The following is a 21,705-nucleotide window of genomic DNA, read 5'->3' as shown; positions in this document are numbered from 1 at the left end:
TAAAAACGTTTTTTGAAAGCCAAACATTCATTGCCAACCCTGACATTGAGGTCTGCATCTCTTCAACGACCAATAACTCCAGAACAAAAAGTGGGACACACTTTTTTTCTGATGAAAGAAGATACTTTAATCTTTCATTTGTTACATTCACCGTTTGCATATTCATAGTAAAAAATATTCTGTGGGGCTTGGAAAATCAGGAAAAATTTGCAAAAACTGGGTTTTTGCACATTGGTAATAAAATTTAAAAAAACCACTAACTTTTTTCTGCCAGCAGGATGACACAAATAGCTACTTGACAGATTTTAATTAAACTTGTGTGAAGGAATTTATTTATTTTTTTGTTTGTTTTTTGCATTGTAAGATGCAGTTTTATAATACTGTTCAAAAAAACCTCATCTAAGAGTGGGCATCATCTCAGATAAAAAAATGTTTTAAATAGATATGGATAAAGGTGTGGATATGTTTTATTCCCTTTCATCATCACTGTCGACAGCTCGAGGTCAGCCGCTTAGCTCAAAGAGTCAGACAGACTTACTTAATATACGAAATATGTACAAATATATGAAATGATCAGGCATCAGGGAAGGGAACTAGTGAATAAAGAAGCATTTGCTCAGTGGAAGAGAAAATGCATGGAAGACAAAAGCATTCCACATTGGACTGTATTGTACGGGGAGAAGTTCCCAGCTTTGATGAGGGTTTGCTATTTTGTTACTAAAGGCATTGCATTTACTGACAAAAATAATGAACCCACTCAACAGTAAAAAGCCTGTTTAATTTCAGAATATATTGACAGTACAGTACAGCACTAAAACACTGCCATATTCATTCTATTTTACATGACTTACACAGCTGCTGCTCAGCTTATGAAACTAAACAGTAATACGTACTTATACAGCAATGACAATTACAGCATACACACAAGGCTCACAGAGCACTTCACGGGTGGCTGTGTTCATTAAGAAATGCACACTAATCAAAAGAGCAAGAACAAAGACACCGAGCATTCAATCTCTACATTAGTGAGGTCTTCCTCATCGGGTCTAAAGCGGGCAGACTGGGCTCGACGACCGGTCGCATTGGGAGCAGAGATGCATCTAGCCACAAAACCCACAAACGAATCCAAAAAGAATAAAAGCCAAAACAAGTATGGATTAATTTGTACGTACACAATACATACATGACCTGAAATGACCCGACTTATATTGTTCATGGTCATTGCTCTCAATTGGCCTTCGTTCACTGCACGTTGCATCCTCTTTGTTTCTTGTACCTGACCTTCATGCATCACATGAGCGCTTCACTTTGCAAGGGCATCGCAGCTGCTTCTTTGTAGTCTTCCCCCTGGCCAGCTACCGGAGAATCCTGGGAGCTGACCTGTCGTCAGTCACTGCTTTGCGGAGTCTTACCCCGCGGCGTATTATCACCAGCATATCCTTGTCCTCCTGAGCCGTAGAGGTCGGCACCTGAGGCGCACACAGAGTCGGATCCCCTGGCAGTGCGCTTCGGAAGGGAAACTGGTCCTCACCAAGGGCGTGGGCGCTGGCTGCCAGCTCCCCTATCTTTTCCACCAAGCTGTGGCGGTTGGCAGCGAGCAGAGGGTCCTCCTCGGCACCGTGGGCAGCAACTGCCCTGTCAGCCCCTCCTACTCCAAAGCCCCAAGATGTGTCTGGGAGGCTCATCCTCTTTGGAGAAGCTTTAATGTAGTCGCTAGTAGATGGGTCGCACAGAAACTTTTCTCTGCTTACACGATGCGGAGATGGGCTGGGAAGCCCTGGAGAATCCGGCACAGTTGGGGTCTTGACAGGCACGATGGGCGGCCGAATGGGAATGGGGCCAGACGTGGACGGCGTGCGCCTGACTCCGGTCTTTGAGGAGGGAGTCCGGCGAATGGTTGCCGTCCCGGATGTGATGACTCCGGAGCCGCCTCCCCCTGCACCATTTGCAGTTCCCTGCAGGGGCTTACCTGCAGGCAGACCTGCCGTGCTGGCCGGCCTCTTGGTTTGGATCATGCGGCGATAACTCTGAGCAATGTTGCTGTGCCGTGGGATAGTGGAGGACTTGTCAAAGTCTGCCTGCCCCTCACTGTCCCCATCTCCATTGAGGGAGTAGCACTCATAATCAGAACCTAGAAGACATGGGAAATATTTTATTTCGCTGAACTCCCAAATTTGGGATCACAAATTATTATTACTATTTATCCATCTATTAAAAACTGTTTTCTTTTTTGCATCTGTTGAGTTTCACCATTTAGTATCTTACAGTGATTAAATTAACACTGGAAAAAAAATAGTGCTGCATTGCACAACATTGCCATCAAAATGAGAGAAAGCCAAAAATGCTGTGAAGTACAGTAAATTGAGTTGAGCATTGAGTGCTACCTTGTGAGGGTATGGTGTCCTCGGAGCAAGAGGGGGTGTTGGTCTGAGTGCTGTAGCCGCTGGAGTACTGCAGAGAGTCCCTGCTGCTCTTCTGCTGCTGCTCCATACTCAAACCTCTGGTCAGAACCATAGCTAGAGTACTGGCTGCTGGAGACAGGGGCTCACCATGCTGGGGCACGCAACATGCACCGACACAAATACAAGCAGACAGGACGTATATATGTTTCAGCATTCATTTACATGTGTGTGCCACATCAACAACGCCAAAATCCTCAGGGCATGTTAATACATTATCACATTTACCTTGGCTGCAATGGCTCCTGCACCAATTCTTGCACTATTGGGATCATCTTGTTGCATCCCAGAATACCCCAGTGGACTGGGCGGAGCTTCCAGCTCTCGCATCTTATCCACAGACTCCATCCTACGATGAATGGTGCCGGCCAACGATGGCTCACAGGAGCTCGATTTGGCCCAGTCCTGCAGCAGCAGAAGGAAAAACGGCACCATCTCCCAATTGTGCATCGCTGGCATTTGCCATCCATCAGGCGTGCAGCAAGTTAAACATGGAAGCCTTTGATGGGGCTCATGAACTGATTAGATCCTCATGTAGATATGGGCAGATTACATCGGGCCATGTAAATGTGGTTGAATGAATGGGCTATTTCAGTTTGGCACATCTTTGCGAGGAAAGATGGAAAGCTGAGCTTAATAAGCAACATCAGCACGGTGACCGTGAGGTTAATCTTTATGCTTATTAATGTGCATGAAGGCAACACAAATACAAGAAGCAAAGAAGCAACAAAGATTCAAAAGAGATAAACCCAAAAGTGAAATTGCAAATGAACACAAACCTTCCAGCTAGAAATCTTGGATGTGGGAGAGGGGGTGTTGGATCCAGAGGAGTGGTTAAATGTGGGTGACGCAGGAAGTATGACAGAGAGAGGCCTGATGGCGCCAGTGTGAGAGAAAGCAGGGCGAAAGGTACCAAAGGATGAGCATGAGCCAAACTGCGGAATGGACAGACAAGTCTGAGTCAGAGTGCTCAGCATCCATGAATAGCCCCCCGTCAAACTGCACTGCGGTTTGACACACAAAACAATGGGTACACAATGCACAGCAAGTCGAGTGTGTGCACATCTGCATGAGTGTGTGTCCAACACAGCGGTGAGATGCGCGCGGCACTAACCGCTGTAGGAGAGTTGCATTCGCTGACAGACTGGCAAGTTTCTGAAGCCTCAGAGGAGGCTGAGCTTGTTGATTTCTGGTAAATAGATGGGGTATAATAGAGAAGAGGATTAGATGTGAGAAAAGGAGAACAGTGTCTATGAAGTTCAGGAGGAAGGAGGCGCTTTCATTTCTGGGGTTAGAAAAGAACATTGCATCAGTTGGCCCGCCGGTGAGCTTCTGCTCGTCTTCTCTACATTGCGAAAGGTTCAAACCACAATAGTCTGAAATATCTTCATCAGTCCAGTGGGATACAAATTCAACACTTGCAACAGGTAACTCTCTATTGCAGCAAAAAAGGAAGAGGCGTGTCTGGGTTTGCTATCGAACGATGAAACTCCCGCTGAGACGATGGGCTTGCGTCTGAAATGCAAACAAGACTGGAGGTGCATGAAAAAATAGAGAGAAATATTCTAGGTCTAGTTTTACTAAATACAAATGATTATGCAGACTCCTGCGCTACAGCATTGCACTGCCAATTGTTCTGTACGTGCAAAGATTTTAAATGTTAGATATGGAAACATTTCGTTCGCTTGTTTTAAAAGTTATTTACAAAGGGTTTTTTTTTTTTTTTATCAGCCCTTTTCTTTCTAGACTGAACCAATGCATGTCTGGCGCTCACCTGATAATTAACCTAATTTTAGCTCGTCACTAGTAATAAGCTACGCCGTCAGCAAACTGAGTGTCAGCTGCTCGTATTTTAGCTCTTCTTTGTAGCAGTGTTTTGCCTGAGGAATCAGTTGGAGTCAAACAATTCTGCTGCAATGAAAGCCAAAGTGTTTAGCATAAGGGCAATGGCTGAGATGAGCTACCTGGCTAATGATGTCAGAGGGCATGGGCGACGGAGGCTTAGAGTGTGTGTTGGCATCCTGGGACACAAAGCCCGAGTCATGGGAGGAGACGCTGCTGAGTCGATGGGCTCCAGCAGACGGCATCTGGAGGAGACTGTCAACAGGATGTCAGATCAATATGTTACTAAACATACACGAAAGCTCTATAGTGTCACACTGAGAATATTATGTAAAGCTTTTTTCCCCCTTCCATTGTTGAAAATTGCTACAAATATGACAAATAATAACACTGAATAATTCATAATTGGACCATATGCTTATTTCCTCTTTCTACACGCACCAGATGACCTGGTCTTGTGGAACGTGTCATCAGGTAATATTTGCCTCCGCCAAGGAGGTTATGTTTTTGCTGGACGTACCTGCACATGCTACTCTTCCTAGAGCCAGTGCTGCTGGGGGAAGAAGGAGGGGTCTGGTAGGGCCAGCTATAGTCAGAACCTTTGAGGTCCCGAATCACCTGCAACAACACATAACAGCATGGTGACGATCCAACGATGCCATGTTTGCTACTGCAGACAAATGTCATGATGAGACCAAAAAAAGTCATTCACAATCAGAGTGTTGCCCAAAGGAATGTTCCTTCCTGCTAAAGAAATCAGTCTTTAATATGTAATTTGATAAATCTTTGTATATGGGAACTGTCAACCAAAGCAAGACTATGTGGTCCGTGCAACTACTATTACAGATGGGAATTTATATATACAAAAATATATGCGATAACCTCAGGAAAGCAATTTCAGAATTTGCAGACACATAAAATGATGGGTAGTTTAAAAACAGAACAAAAACCTAATGGAATCAGTAGCATTACATCACTGTTACCTGCTCACTGGCTGGTGGCAGTTTGTGAGGGTCTTCGGTCAGCAAAGTGAGGTCATCAACAATGGCCTGCAAATGTGTTATTTCTCCCAGCATGGTAATCTCCACATTCTGAGTGGGAGAAAATGAACAAATTAAGGCTAATTTAACATGTCAATGTTAATGTGTAATTTTTCACCAATACTATTTCAAGTGTTCCTACCACCATGGGCTGCAGCATGTTAATAAACGTGCAGTAACGCCCTCTCTCCTCCAGGAGGGCTCTGCGCACCGCCTGCTTCTCCGTCTCCTCCATCAGGAGGTACAAGTCGCTGACGTCCTGCATGGCACTGTCCAGCTGGGGGCGCAGGTTCCCTCGGCCTGGGCGAGGGAAAAGGAACACAGGGGGGAGAGGGAGGATGGAGAGAGGGAGGGAGCAAAGATAGACGAGAGAGGACGAGGAGGAGGAAGAGGAGAGATAAGACGGAGACAAGTAATGACAGAACGGATGGGTGATAATTAAAGACGTGACATGAAGGAAGAAGAATGTACAAAGTGCAGTGAGGGGGGAGAAAGAGTAAAAATGAGACATGATTAGGACATAGTGATAAACGGTTTGTGTATTTGAGGCCAATGCACTGACAGACACTACAGTCCAATGGCTCTTGTGCATGGCAATGAGAGGACACTGAACACATGTCATCAATCAGGCGCTGACGCAAAGCAACTGGCGCTGTGCTTGTCCTGAAATGAATGAGATTAGATGCATAAAAGTAAACAGGATGTCTGCGAGTCATTCAAGACCGCATACCACAAACACACAAGATGATGATGGCGTCGATGGAGGAGGGAAAAATAATGAAAAGGATGCGATGAAGATGATGAGCTATCTCTCACGGTTCGAGGGCCTGAGCTCAAACTGCCAACTGCTAATGCCCTACAGAGCACCTTTACATAGCTTGAAGAAACGCGCTGGACACATGTTACCAGGCGAAGTTTAGCTGTTCCCATTTTCAGCCTGATGAGCCAACCCTGCTTGTGGTAGTTTCATATCTCGAACACATGTCATCAGTCATCGATAGGACGAATGAGCATTAGTTGGACGATGTTTCTTTTACCTTTAAATGAATAATTAAAGTAATGGCCTTTCCTTTCACTGGCCATTCTAATCTAAAAATGAATATGATTTGAAAACTCTTGTAAAGTTCTCACCAAAGGACACACCCAGAAGCTCTACAGCCAGGGGAAAGAAACAGAGGAGGGGTTTGCAGGAACAGGCAGGGTGGTGAAGTGAGAGGAGGACAGAAGAACAGGCAATGTTAGATACGTCAGGTCAGGGCATAGTGCATGTTCATGACTAGCCCCTGTTGCTGTTACACAGTAAGGCCTGAAAGAAAGTAGAAGTTTAATTACAGCTATCAGCAGCAACTAATGTACGAACTGCCAGGAAAGATCCTTGAGTCGATTTATAGGGCAGAAGTAGACAAATAATCTGTCGCCTCTGAGATTGTGACAGGCGGAGATGGTGTCATTTTAATCAGAACCATGTGAAACCATCCTTGCTATGTGAGCTGCTTTTATCTAATAGGTTTTTCGTCTCGAGGGAAAGTTTTCCCACCTTTTCTTGCTTTTTTCTGGAGTTTTACTGTATCCAGTGACTTCCTTTTGATTTCCTGGCGAGATCGCTTGTATTCTGTAGAGCGATGCAAAACCAAAAAAGCATTTGTCAGTTTTTCCGATACGATCACAAATGGCCATCTATCCATTTTTGTGTCCTCCTGGTTTATCGACCTTTGGCATGATCTTTGTCCAGCTGATTGGTCGTCTTCTTCCATTCCTCCATCCTGTCCTGAAGTGGCGTAACAAGCCCTTCCATGAGAGCACTGCAGCGACAAAGAGACACAACATGAGAGAGAATGAGGAGCAACCCAAAACACACTCAACGTAGAGTGGCAGAATGGGACGAAGGTCAACAGAGATGCAACGGGACCCGAGACACTCATTCACGCACACTCACGATTGATGACATGGGAACACGATCATTCTCAAGGTGAAAAAATAAAACATTGGTTACACTGACTTGGTAAAGTGGCGTAATTTTGCCTCGATACTGCGGTGCCGCATACACATCCTGGTCAGAGCTGAGCCGATGTCCCTCGTGGCACCTTGAATGGGACGAAACACAAATTCTCATTTACAAGGTTGATATTACAAATCAGAGGTGTAAATCTTTGCCTTAAAAACAAGTTTTCTTTCTGTGAGGAAATATAATGCAAATATAATGTGCAGAACGCTTTCTATTCAAGGAATGAGAGACACTTCTTATTTCAGCCACTAGGTGGACAAAGACAGAGTCCAGAAATGTCACATTGGTCGGGAGGAAAGAAAAACCGTCGCAGTGCCCTATAACAAAAAGCCTACGATCCCTCCATCTGGACAAAAACATGCGTTTTACACTTGAAGATGGCGTGCATGACTCTCACCACGGAGCACCAGCAGATTGCATTGAGCTCCTTCTCTACTTTTCCTCTCTGAAATGTAATTAAATGGGGTTTCAGCCCCTAAAGCCGCGGCTGGCCCGCTATCTAACTAATAGTTCACAGACCTGTGTAATATGTAGCAGTGCTGATCCTGTTGTAATCTGGGCCACATAGGGCTAATCTGAGCGTCTCGCAACACACACACACACACACACACACACACCTCTCAGAGTCGAAAAGCGAGATCGTATTCGTATTCATGAATGAGTTTGGAAGGGCCTACGCACAGGTTTTCCTGCATCCTTGTGTAGATGTGGACAGGTGGTGTGATTTACCAACCCCAACCCCACCTTTCCTAAATTCTCACCCCCTCTATCCTGAAGGGAAAAGGAGGGTAACCTGAAAGGGGATATCCCTCTATTCTTCCGTGCTTACTCTGCCTTTCCTGTTCTCTCTGCTTCCTAAACACCATCCATGGGCGGAGAGAGGGAGAAAGACAAACTGCGGCCTGACCCAAGCCGACGGAATAAAACAAAGAAGCCCACGACTAATATAGCAGGCCTGAAACCAGATACAGAGCGAGGAATGCCGCAGCTGCTCGTCCGGGGAGATCCGTGCCATTTTCTAGTTATCACAGAGAGAAATTAGGCTTACGCCTCCGGTCGATATCGAGTCACGGTGCGAGTTCAAAGACCATTTCACTCCAGCGCTCGGCTGTCAACATCAGTGCAGCAGTTCAAAGGCTGGGTGAGATATGGACTCAATCATACGTGGACGTTTTCAGCAGGCAGGGTTGTTGTTCTTTGTTTCCGAGGAGTGTGTGTGGGGGGGGGGGGGGGGGGGGGTACAGGTTATAGGCCAGCTGATTCACATGCGAGCAGGAGGTGACGGAATCATCATGGGGTCTGCATTCAAGGCTTTATAAAGACACGTGTGACAGGTAGACATCTCTCCTCTGAAAAGCGTTATGGGATGCCTCCACAGCTCTCAGAGGACGGGGGGTGAGGCAAAGAGGGGGGGGGGGGGGGGCAATGTGGACTCTTCTATCTGTACAACAGAACTTCCTAATGTCGCTGTCGCCAGTCAACGGCTCCATCCTCCACCCGCTCCGCCCATCCACACCTGCCAATTTGTGTCTTTGCTAGTGTCTCCTCCTCTCCTCCTTCCTATCTGGGGGAGGAGGAGGAGGGGGGGGGGCATCAGCTGACAGCTCCATCCTGGGAAGGTCCAGACTCTTCCTGCCCATATCCAAGAGCCCTACTGTCCTCTGGCCTTGGCCCGGATAGACCGGGACAGAGATTTACTCCCATAGCGCCACCCAGCACACACACACACACACACAGGCATGTGACAAACAAAAACAAATTCTATTTGCATGGATTCTACTATTTTAAATGTTATATTGTTTAGTTTAGTAGAGCCTTATCCTTTTTCAAAGCTCAATCTTGCTTTGCAAACTGTCTCCCCAGAGAGCAGCGCTGGTAGTAACACGTAGCAGCAAGAGCAGTTAATAACACGTTCGTGTCGCCTGAGTCGGAGCTCAGGGTGGAGTAGCAACCACGCAACCAAGCCATATATCATGAGACACGGAGCACGGCAGTTCTGCTGTCCAAGTTGAGTGGCTGTGTTTACTGGTGGGAAGGTCAAGCCCTGTTTGCTATAGGCTCTGTTGGTAGCTGAGCGCCGGTACCCAGAAGCAGCACAGTGTGGTCAAACGTTTAGTCAGCGGTCCCATCCAGACCCCTGGTTCTGATTAAGTCCCATGATTCCTTGGGGAACGGAGGAACATTTTAATAGGGCTGCTTTATAGAGGGCTCTCCTGCCAGGAGCCCAGGAGCTAAACTGCCATGGGCCTTGTTCCCTAATGTCTTCAACGTGGCAGCTTAGCTTAACTATCTCCGTTTCAGCATGTAAACGCCGCAGCTTTCTTCCGACTTCTTTTGATTTCAAGACTACCATGCTGGGCAACAGTCTGCTGTAAATCCAGTTCTCCTGAGTCAAGTGTTTCTCTCTCTCTCTCTCTCTCTCTCTCTCTCTCTGCATCCTTAGGAAATGAAGCATGCTTATGGGCTGTAGAACCCAAAGGTACAGAGCATCCCTACAAAAACGATAAATGAAGTCCCTTCTCTGCTTTTGCTAAGCTCTCACGCAGTCACTGCTAAGCTGAGAAAATTGCGTCTTCCACGTGTTAAAGGTTATTCCTCACGTTGGCACCTTAGCTGCGGAGCTGGCAAGGACTGTTAGGACACGTGCCTTTAACCTCCTTTTAAGCGATAGTGTGAACTGGCAGGGACACAGCGGAGGCCACTGATGGGAGAAAAGGGCAGGAAGGCAAGGGAAGGGAAGAATGAAAGAGGGCTCACACTTCCAAGGTGCTGGGAGGGTTCGGCCAGTCGGAGGGCAGAGGAAGTGTTAGCTGGCTGCTGCAGGTGCAACAGGACAAAATCTCTCACAGCAAATGGTCCAGCAAATAAACGATTGATGAAGATCAGGGGTTCACGGATTGCTTTTAAAAATCTAACCTTTCATGTGATCCTTCACAGAGAAATGGAAACACCATGCAGATATTTTATTTTTCAATTTGCAAAAGTGATAAGACAACAATAAGGATGAAAGATTTATCAGAGAGATTTATTAGAGCCTTCAACCAAGAATAAGTAAAGATATGACGTGCTGGTTGGTTGGCAACATTGCTAGTATGATCAAGTCCCATACTAGTTCCATTCTAGTTTATTTGTTTCTAGTTTTAAAAAAGCGACTCAAAATTAACAATCAAAATCGACCATAGCCCAAAGGCTGTAGGATATGAGTGACTAAATAAACATTGATTTTAGTTTGTACTACACCAGAGAAAAGTCACAAATTATAAAGCGAGATGTATATATAAAAATAAAAATAAAAAGTCAAACTTTGCACGTGTTATTCATGAGATAACATTTGCGCATTACGTGCTGCATGTTTTCATTAGAAAACAAAACAGCATTCAGCACCTTTGTCTCACTTCCTTACTTGAAGAACGTCATTTTTACCAGCAACAATGCTAATGAAAGGAAAGGAAATGGCCTCAGCATCAACTGTATTACTCACACAGTCAAACACACTCAAGCCATTGTTGTCTGGCCAGCAGGCAGCGCAGAAACACCCACAGACACAGAGACCCTGGTGTTTATGTGGTTTAAACATGTTCTGGAGAGCATTAGGACGAGACCAAAGGAGAAGCAGGAGGAGGAGTAGGAGGAAGAGGAGAGAGCGTGAAGGAAGTGATATTTTTTATTTTTGAGGAGTTTCCTGTTGGGGGACATAATTGCTGCTAAAAATAAACGAGCCTTTTGGCTCTTGGATCGCACAAAACAGAAATGGAAAGAACAGAAAGCCCAATGATTTTCTTCAGCATGCCTTAAAGAAAGAGACATGTGAGGTTATGCAAGGCAAAGGTCCAGAGGCTTTGTATAAAACTTCAGACAAACAAGAGGGACTCTGAGGACAGTTCAGTCAGACATTGTCCTGCTTCAAACCCTTTGTACTCTTGATCTCAGCTGGCAAGGCTCTGCCCTCTATTTTGCTCCACCAAAGCTCCCGCAGCTCGGCTCATTTGCAAACAATCCAACAAACAATGCTGACGCCTGTGCTGATGTTGTGGTTTCTCATAGGCCCCGCCCACCCCCCACACACCTGTAGCCTTTGTTACCCTGAGAGTGCATTTCTCGTCGCCATTTCTCTTCCTCCTCAGTGAGAGATCAGTGCAGAGATGTAAAATACAGACTTAGTACATTCTATATAATTCACATAATAATTCTAGAACTTTTAATGTCCTCTCATACATTCCGGAAGCGAGCTCCCTCTTCTCAGTATTTTTCCTTACCTCCCGTCCACTGCGAGTTCGTGTTTGGGCTATAGCTGAACACTGTGTTCTCCCCAAGTCTCCTGTTTGTCTTCTCAGCTCCGCACTCAGCCTCAGAATGAAGGCCAAGCAGAGCCAAATGATCTGTTTTCTCTAGCAATAGTATTCCTTGCTTCATCATCTGTTCCTCACATCACTGTTGCAGACACGTCTCGCCTTTCTTTCACCGTGTAATCTCTAAAAATGGATGAAAGATATTTGTTGACCAATTAGAGCTTTTCTTTTGAAGCCCATAAACTCAATAGAAGGAAATCAGAGGCTCTCGCCAAATGTCGAGTGGTGAGATGGCAACCGAAGATCAGAAAATGTCAAACAATATCCCAGCCCCTATGCAAAGTACACCATAAAAGCGGCTGCATGAAAGTGCACATCTAAAATAAGATACTTTAAATCTATTGTATAAAATCAACTCTACATAAAACCCAGTGCCAAAGTTCCTGTATTTGTACATACTAGTACAACACTGACTCATGTCGGGCTTGGACATCAAATACTGAGCTTGACAGAGGGGTGTCAGAGACGGCCTCATGGGCGCACTTATAATTTGACATGTCCGTAAAAATAGCTGCGCTGCTGGGATAGTGCGGAGGAGAATAATCCCCTGATCTCTCTGCATTAGACCATGGTCACATCCCGCCTGTGCCAGGCCCTCCAGATGGCGGGGAGGGATATCCATCCCATCTGCCAAACTCAGACGAGCACAGGCCCGAGCAGATTACCAATTTGCCGAGACGCTGATCTACAAGCATACCTCCAATTCCTCCACTGAGTTACGAGACTGCAAGAGTAAAAGCCCGCCAGAGCAGACTCACAGGAGTCCGTGTGTGTCTGACGGTGCTCTGTGGCGCACAGATGTAGAGCAAGGAATGTTTCGTCAGTGTTGAATATAATTTCGCAGCGCATCCCAGTATAATCGGTGATGCTGCAGTGCGGATATATAAAGCGAGGCTCTGCTCATCAGGAAGGGATGGGAAGCCATGCTGTGTCTGTGTGTCACAGAGTGGGGTTAAGAGGATTAGCTAAACGACTCTGCCTAGCCTGGATACCCAGGGCTGTGGAAATCCCACTGAAATCACATCCCCCCACGGTAGGCCAACCCAACCCCCCCCTCCGGACTCATCTCACTCTCTCAAAAATATGGACCATGTATCTCATACTCTGATGGACCATTAGCTTTGAACTACAGAGGGGTGATCCTTTTTGTAACAGTATCCGACAATGCAACGCCGGTGGCCATATTTGTGGGCAGCTTTTACAGAGACGTACACAATCACTAATCATAACGTGGTAAATTCCTACCCGGACTTGGTCAATTACCTAATCTTTCAACCCAGCCTATTGTACTCTTTGAAGGACTTTGAGAATGATCGGAGTCTCGACAGCTACAATAGTTTGGTTTTTGCTCTGCTCACATAATCCAAACTAATTTTCGAACAGACAAATCAATGTAATATAAAATGTGGGCTTCATTTATTATGATATTACATCGAGCAAATGTTGCTTAATATAACCTGCCTGAAATGATCCAAGCAAACACAAACATTTTGTTGGCCTTTCATGCAGCTGAACGATTTTCGTTGCTCTACCTGTATATTTTGTCTTTTATTAAGAGAGCTGCGTTTTCTTTTTATCCGTCTCTCAGCGCTCACTGTGTTTCTGGAGTCATATGTAAAGGAATGTTCGCTACCATGCTAAAGGCTGAGCATAATTAAAGGCTTCAGAAAACCAGTCATCATTGTCTGGCCGGGGTTTAGCCACAGTCATAGCACGGCACAAACGGATCGGTTGATTGCAGCAATCCATGCTCTCCTTCGCCATTCACACTTCTGTTCTGTCGCTTCCCCTTGCCAAGAAATAACCTTAGGAACGCAATAGAAGCTCTTTTATTCCCTCTCCCTCTGCGATTCTGACGGTTTATAATAGCACACGTAGTCTGCATTATCACTGGATGTACGATCAACAACACTGAAGCGTGTAAACGCAGCCCACACATAAGGCCGCCCGCAATGCATTGTGTGAAATTGAGAAAAGGACGAACCCCTCTATTGGATCTTTGACCTCTATCTAATTCAACCACATCTAAAAATGGAGGAAGAAGAAAAAGCACCCTTCATCTGAGGCGCATGCCATGCGTTTCCATAGCAACAACAAAACACCAGCCACAGAGCACATGTCAAGGAGAGATAGGTGTTTAAACATAAACAGCTTTAAAAGGATTTCATTATCCCAATACATTCCTCCATTACAGCCCTTGTGGTTTGTGGGCCTTTACTGAACCGGATCCAAGCCCCCGGTTGAAAAAAAACATCAGCGCCAAAGCGCCTGGCAGCCGGCTACTCCGAATGCGCCATAAAACACAAACGCTTTAGCCTCGACCACAATCGTGAACTCTACAACGGGACAGCAAGGGCAAACGGATGCCTGAACATGAGCAAAGACTCTGCACGTTTGACACATTAACATGGCGACAAAGAGGTCGACACGTGGAAACATAAACTGTTTGGAGAGCGTGCAGGGACTACAGCAGCGATGGAGTAAATGTGTCAAAGGTAGATTAAAGGAAAGAAGAATAAGATGAAACCTCCAGCTGTGCCAACAGCTGCAGCTTGTCCCACAACGCCAGCGGGGAATTGGGGTGACGGTGATGACGGCAGATTTAAAAAAACAGATGAAGGGAGAAAGAAAGAGAGAAACAAAAGGGACAGAAATAGAGACTTATGGAATGGGTTCTTGAGTTACTGTTTCCTGAACAGTCGTAGCCAGTTTGGCTGACGGAACAATTGGAACGTTTGAATCCCAAAATACGTTTGGGTCATAAGAGAAGCAAACTGTATTTATCTATTGTCGACAACGCCTTCAACCCAGGGTTCAAAGGTCACCCAGTCCACCCCAGGCAACTCCGATTCATATTCACATTCCCTCACGCTCCAAATTAAAGGCTGGTTTCCAGAGCATGCAGAGAAGCTCAGCTCCCACGGGAGAAGTGGGTTTGAAGTGGTACGCTGGAGAGGAGTGCATTAAAAATGTACAAACGCTTTCAGATTCATTGAAATAATTGTTGCACTCGTCTGGTGGATTAAATTAGTATCCGATTAATGTGGGCAAAACTAAAACTCTTCCTAAACCACCATGAATTACTGCGCATTTAGAACAAAGTACTTTATGATGCTGTAACACAAATCATGTTGGGTTCACAGTCATTGAACTCGTCGTGATTTACAAATGAATGTTCGCAAAAAATAACGACTTAAAAGAGAATCTGCTCAAGACTGCTCAAATAAAATGCAGCCTGTGGCCTAGCTTGCAGCTATAATGTGATGATGAAAATTCATCTTCAAAAAATGATATTACTGTTCAGTATTTGTGTATATTATTGTTTTCTTTATCTATTTCTGCACTATGTACATCCTGTTTCTTTGTTGAGTGGAGAATTGTTGCCGATATAATTTCCCTATGGGATTATTAAAGTATTGTGATTCTGATGAGCAAAGTTTGTCAATGACCTTTTATTTCCATTTCACTTCTACTGTAAGAAAATGGCGAGATGACACCAACATTAGCCGAAGCTAACCACGACTAAATCAACACACAATAGTGTTGACAAAGAAAGATAATTAAAATGTAGTTCAAAGACAAATGAAAACTTCACCAACACTAATCCAATCCATGTTCCATTAGTCTCTTGTCACACAGATTACCCTGCAGCCCTCATACACTGATGAGTGTGTGTGTGTGTGTGTGTGTGTGTGTGTGTGTTAATCCCCCAGTGTGTGTTTAAATGACACACTTAGAGGGATTTCTTTAGTTGCGAAACTTAACACAGCCTTCTCGCTCATCTCTCTCCGATCCATTTATCTTCCTTCTGTGTTCCCTTCATTTACTGGTGGCAAACTCTAACTTTGAACTTATCTGCCTCTGGCTGCATGGTCCGTACCAATGTTTTATTGAAGCAGGCTGCGAGCAGCGCCCTGCTGGACTCCAGCTTACCTTGCTTCGTCTTGCCAAACTAACACACATTTACATCAGGAATCATTTAAGGTGATGTGACATATTGACCAATAGCAATGAGCCTCACTGTTACTGGACACGTTGCAGGAGTGAGGCTGGTGAGAATCTGCGCACGCCCTTTGAACAAAAGCCCAATTTGAGCCATTTTCTCCAGCAGTTGGTCACACTTGTTAAGATGGTGGGGGGGGGGGGGGGGGGGGGTTGACCTACATGCTACTCTCAATGATCAATTAAGAAATCTTTGTTAATCAGCTGCCTCTCTGGCCCGCCTGGCTGCTGCTATCTAGAAGGGTGACTAAGCAGATCAGCAGACCTCATTAAGACCAAAGAAACAATAAGCTCAGATTTTCACTTTTCCTGAGCTGAATGTGCCCCCCAGATGCCCCCCCCCCACACCCATGGCCAACCGAGAAAGGAAGAACCGTGTCTTTTGAGGTATTCTGTCTGCTCACACCGAGCATCAAATGTTTCACTTTCTGTGGTTACATGGAACACCAAGGACAATGGGACTACACACATCTACTTGTGCAATGTCAGTTTACTGGCAAGAAAAGAGCTAAGAATAGGCTTTCTAAACGTCTGATATTTAACAGTGTATATATCTTCGCCTCAGTGTTGGCGTTTAACAGTTACTGCTGACCGGAGAGGACATTTGTTTTTTTCATGTCACAAGTGTACAGAGAGAATGGGATAACAGAGAGTGACCTGGAATCTCTAGTGAGTCCAGCTAAAGGCTGGAAAAAAAAAAACTTAGAGCACAGACTCACACTCTTTCGGCCATTTTTCGCTACCTTGCTCTTGAGTTGTTGGGTTTTCTTTGGGGGGGGGGGCGGGGGGGATTTGCAGTATCCTTTAATCAAAAAACGTTTCACTTCCAGGGTTAGCTTTTTCCATGCGTAAGTAGGTAACGCATGTCCATTCATAATGGGGATACAGTCTCTCTCCACAAGTCCTCGGTAAACACTGGACAGAATTCCTTTCAGAGTCTAAACGCTCTGCCTTACCTCTTGAGCTAGTAGCCATGTCCGCCACCTTCTGAAAGGCATCTAAAAAGGCCACTGCTGCCAGAATTGTGGTCCTGTAAATACATTGGCACACGTTCACCGCACTATGACTTTGCAAACACAGTCTGTAAATGTTACGCCTTACTTTTCTCCCTCAAGTTTTACCATTCACAGGAAGCATTTCTCACCTGAGTTGAGAGTGCAGTTTTGTAGCTTTGGCGCAGAAGTCTTCCCACACGGGATAAGAGCTCTGGTGAGAAAGAGAAATGAAGTGAGTACACAACTGGACATCCAAGTGCATAAGCACACCGTTTCAAAACTGCGTAATACTGTTCAACAGGACACAGTCTGGTTTCCTAGAGCCGAGTAATAGTTCAGCTGAATTTGTTTGCCTTAATGCGCTGATTAGACACACAGTTGAGATAAAGGTTAAATAACTCAGAGGGCTTACATTAGATTATACCCTGGAGGTGAGAAACAGGTTAGTGTACGAGTACCATGCTCTGACTTGTCTTTAAACAAAGGTCAGAATGATTTCTCAGCAAAACACTTGGGTGATTACTGCTGCCTATGCACCCAAATGCCTTGTTCGTTCATTCCGGTGGTTGCCTTCACATGCTCTTTATGTCTTTTGTGCAAGTGTGATCTCCATAAGCTCTCGTATCACAAGCGTTTATGTTCACAGGCAAGTCAGTAAAGGCCAGTCTTTGTAAAAAAAAATCTGGATCAGATATTGCCCCAGGATCATCACGCCCCTACTTTGAACTACAGGAGTGAAAGACAAACAATAAACACATTGGAGGCTAGATCACATCAGAGGAAAAAGCCTGGCCCCCTGGAGAAAGGAGAGGAAGGACGTAACCCCCAGATACGCCTCGTTGATGGCGAGGAGCTGAAACAGAACACATTATCCTGGTTAGACATATCCTGTCTTGCATTCCTCCCCATTTCCGATGCGACCCTCCCTCCGGGGCACTGACGCCTTTAAATTCATTTTGTTCTCAGATGAAGTAGAGTAGAAGTAGATCATCACCCCGAAAGTAAATGTTTGTACGAACCTCCCAGCCCTGCTGTCTTCTGCACTTGACTGCCACAGGTGTCTAATTAGCTTTTTGTGACCCTGTCAGTCCCAATGGGGGGGGGGGGGGGGGTGCTTCCAACACAGCTGAGGTTGGAGGGTGAAGAAGTGAGCAAAGGGAGAGTGTGGCATGCACAGCAGTAAGGGGGAGTAGAGGAGGGCACGGTATTCTCTTGACATCCTCAACCAGGCGCTCCCGAGGAACTGAGTGGCAGAGGTAAATAGGAAAAAGGAGGGATGGAAAGTCTTCCTCCTGTGCACCATCTTGCACAGGAGGGTGAGGTCAGGACCATCGTGACTTATCATCTCTGAGTCTCATGGACGTCTAACACAGAGGTGTTGAATCAAATCCAACGTTGACCTAATTCCTGATCTTATCGAGATGAGTCATTGTTTCCACCTCCTCTTCAACCATCCCCTTCTCCTCTCACAGCATCAGCATATCATTATTAACCAATGCATGTTGTTTGTGCAGCCTGTAATGCAGTGCAACGGACTGCACTGCGTAGGTATCATTAAAGGCTGCAACACTGTTCGAACCCAGCGAGCTCAGAGCCAAACGCGTGGCTCCCTGTGGGTGGAAAGCTGGTCTGACAGGCTCGCATTGGCCCAGCCAGGCAGCCAGGAATGAGGTCAGATCACAGTGGACACCGACACTGTGCTGACTAAGGGCTTCAGTTTCATTCAACTGTTCTGCCTATCAATACACAGACTGCCTCTCCAAGAACCCCCCCCCCCTCTCTGTCTCTCTGGTCCTGGCATGCAAACAACACAAACTGGAAATATATGAAACCGAAGCAGGGCTGCCAATAGCTGAAGGCTGATTCCATTGGAACACAACAAACCGAGGCCCATAAATGGTCAGTCCAAAGTGAGCCCCCCCCCCCCCCCCACACACACACACACACACATCAATGATCCCAGGGTGAGAAGTCCCTCCTGATGCACGGACCTGTCGGCTGTTGTTGAAAGCAGCCTTCACAATGAGCTGCCACCCAGCCTGATGAATGGCGCACACTTTCCAGCTGTTGTTGCAAATAACAACCACCCGAGTTCAACTTCCTCGGCTCGACCCCTCCCCCAACACACACACACACACACCACTTGGATGTGTGTGAAAGATAACAGGAGACAGCTATAGGATCCTTTACATCTTTAACAGAGAGGAGTCCAGTTTGTGTTTTGTTATTTGGGGTTGGTTTGTATCGCGTGGCGGCTGCGATGCAACCTGGATTAATTTGGTTTCTTAACTGAGGCCTGAATCCAATTTGTCTTGAAATACAGCTCAATAGGAATGTTGTTGTTTTTCATGTCACCAGAAAGATCAAAGAGCCAATGTCAATAGCATGTGAGGCTGCAGGGCAGCGGGCGAGTTTCCTTTCAGAGCATCTCACCATCTTTTATGTTCAGTCTGGAAAGAAATCCTGTCTGGGATGGAGGCGTTAGAAATAAAGCAGCAGCAGGATATTTGTTATGGCGTAATTAAAATGATCCTCCCATTCTGATGGCCCTTTTTCCTGATTTTGTCTGATTGATGTCAGATCGTTGAACTAAACACTGTAACCCCCCCCCCCCCCCTTAAAAAACGCGTCTTTCTCTGCTGATACTGCAGCACGAGCAGTCCTGACACGACGAGTGGTAAACCTGAAATGTAACCAGTGTCTGATAGACCGACCTCGCATTACGCAAATAGCACAAAGGGAAACGCGTTTCATCTCTCATTTTGTCCCGCAGCGGTGTTTCAAGTGGGGGAGGTGGCGGGGGGGGGGGACCCCGCAAAAAAAGGGACAAAGGCAATAAAAATATGCGCCTGATCAGCCATCGGGCATAAACTGAAGGTCAAATATGATCGCGGGTTAATTTACCTTCATGTCGTTCACGATGGCTTGGAATAATCCACCCAGCGCGCCGCACTCCTTCTCCACAGACTCCATGGTGTCAAAAAAACAAAACGAAAAAGCCAGACGACAAAAAAAATCAGAGGAAATATCCGATTACCGAACCATCACACATGGAAATCTCTGTTTGGATGGTCCGCCCTTCCCCTGTCCTCTCTCACAATGCGCCGGCAGCGGAGGGAGAGGATGCGAAGCCTTGCGAAGCCTTGCGAGCCCGCGGCGGGGGCAGCAGCCTGCGGGGCGCGCAGACAAAAAGAAACGCGCGGCTCGAAGGCACCGGGCGCTGCCGCTGATTCTGCCGCTGCTCGCCGGCCCTCGGCCTCACAGGACGGATGGAGCGAAGGGGAGAACGACCTGCAGCCGGGTACTGTGTGCACGACTCACGCACCGTGCATCGTCATGACCGCCGCGTTTACGCAAATAACGGAGTGGACGCAGCTGTGGTTGACATTCTGGAGAGGGATGGGGAGGAGGAGGAGGAGGAGGAGGAGGTGGCACCGCGAGAGACGGGCTCGGTTGTTAGTGGCTGAGCAGATGTCTTTAGGGCAGGACTCCCCCCCCCTCCTAACACGATCCGTGGGAATGGAAAAGGGGCTGTACAATGGTTTTTCTTTTATACGTATGGAAGGATTGATTTTTTTTTTTTCCAGGAATCACTTAATCTCCCGAATAAACAATATAAAGGCAAATAATTTAAAATCAGTCCATCGTTTCCTGAAATTTAAAGGAAGAGTTCCAGAAAAATACCTCATTTTTGCTCTCTGTTCCATAAATAAATAAGAAAATTTGCGTGTGCAATTTAAATGGGACAGGGCGACTCCAATCGGGGGGTAGTTTAGCACGAAGTGCCTTTCAAATGTCACCTTTTAAACCCCTTTGGTTTTGACATAATTTTATGATTTAACATGATCATGTGATATCAGACAGTGGAGGTGGGGGTGAAATCTTCAAAGTGAAATAGTATTTCTTTGATTCTCAAAAACAAAAATGAAACGAGGGAGACTGCAAATCTCCTCCACGACAGCTCAGCGTTATCAGTCAGGGCCAGATATTTATTTATGTTTATTTGCTATGTTTATTTTTAGTATTAGAAATGTGCACCTTATCTGTCTTACCGTGGGAGAGTGGAAAACGTCCTCTCGATTCCTCGTATGTCTTGACATTTACAGTAAAGCGACTTTGACTTTGACAGACTGAGTTTGGATGTTTCAATAAGCAAACAGTTCAGAGGTCTTGGACCGTGAATTGATTTTCTGTGCCGCACGACTCCATGGAAACATCAGGCTAACATAAGACAATGATTTAATCAGTCGTGCTTCTCTTTCATCACTGCCTTTGGGTCACTAAAAATAGCTTCCTCAGGAATTACACAATCTGTGTCTTTTGTCCTGCAATAATATTCCTCATATTTCTTTATCCAGACGAGCACACGATTTCCTCTGTGGGGATCCATATATAGCAACCAAATAACCTGTCATGATAGCAGGATTTATTAACAAGAACAGGGTCTTAAACACGAGTCCTGTGGGAATAAAATCAACTGAGACTAACACAAAGAAAACACAATTATCCTCTTTCTTAAGTTGCGGTGACGAGATTCAGAATCATGTCAACCAGACTCCACTTTATTTTTCTTTAAGTTGTGGTGACTATTTTAGAACTATGTCTGGTTTAATATCGTACCCTCCTGCCCAGATGTGAGGTATTGGATGGGCTCAGAGCTTGTGCTTTCACCACAGCACTCACAGGCATCCTCTGAGTAAACAGCCATAAAACAGAGAATATCCCCAATGCAGATGCTGACATTCCTAGCTCCCAAGCAGCATGAGCCCCCTGGGAAAAAATGGGACGAGGGGGGGGGGGGGCATATTGATCTGTGGCGTAATATGGATGCATGTGCTCTGCATTCCTTAAATCAGAATGGGCGGATGTTTTGGAAGGATGAAAAGTGACGCGTCTTTTTTTTACTCAGTTCAGACTGTGAAACTGGCAGCCATCGCCCTCAACGTTAAAGGCTTTGAATTCTTTGGGAGTTTTCATCCATCATTGTATGATAGATCTTTTTTTCATCTCCCA

The 21,705-nt window shown here is 45.8% G+C and overlaps 1 protein-coding gene across 1 annotated transcript; it reads right to left on the bottom strand.

Annotated features, from left to right (window-relative positions):
- Positions 1–776: 776 nt before the first annotated feature.
- LOC137912678 (protein MTSS 2-like) lies at positions 777–19,665 on the bottom strand. The gene is made up of 16 exons (XM_068756812.1): positions 19,597–19,665; positions 16,842–16,903; positions 16,654–16,727; positions 7,341–7,425; positions 7,052–7,143; positions 6,879–6,953; positions 6,485–6,493; positions 5,484–5,641; positions 5,285–5,392; positions 4,822–4,919; positions 4,424–4,556; positions 3,574–3,648; positions 3,239–3,394; positions 2,688–2,864; positions 2,385–2,553; positions 777–2,131 (listed from the first exon to the last, which is right to left on the bottom strand). Exons 1-16 carry the CDS (start codon positions 19,663–19,665, stop codon positions 1,356–1,358), a joined length of 2,316 nt encoding a protein of 771 aa, XP_068612913.1. The 3' UTR covers positions 777–1,355.
- Positions 19,666–21,705: the final 2,040 nt, after the last annotated feature.

The sequence above is a fragment of the Brachionichthys hirsutus genome, unplaced genomic scaffold, assembly GCF_040956055.1.
Source record: "Brachionichthys hirsutus isolate HB-005 unplaced genomic scaffold, CSIRO-AGI_Bhir_v1 contig_939, whole genome shotgun sequence".
Classification (NCBI taxonomy): Eukaryota; Metazoa; Chordata; class Actinopteri; order Lophiiformes; family Brachionichthyidae; genus Brachionichthys; species Brachionichthys hirsutus.
Note: the sequence above shows the minus strand (reverse complement) of the source record. Positions and strands in the feature narration are given on the sequence as shown.

Bases quoted from the DNA above. Each gene is read 5' to 3' on its own strand.
- LOC137912678 (XM_068756812.1), bottom strand. From the start codon at position 19,665: ATGGAGTCTGTGGAGAAGGAGTGCGGCGCGCTGGGTGGATTATTCCAA. The intron at 16,904-19,596 runs GTAAATTAACCC...CTTTCTCACCAG, and splicing joins CCATCGTGAACGACATGAAG to AGCTCTTATCCCGTGTGGGA. The intron at 3,649-4,423 runs GTAGCTCATCTC...TCTATTTACCAG, and splicing joins CCTCTGACATCATTAGCCAG to AAATCAACAAGCTCAGCCTC.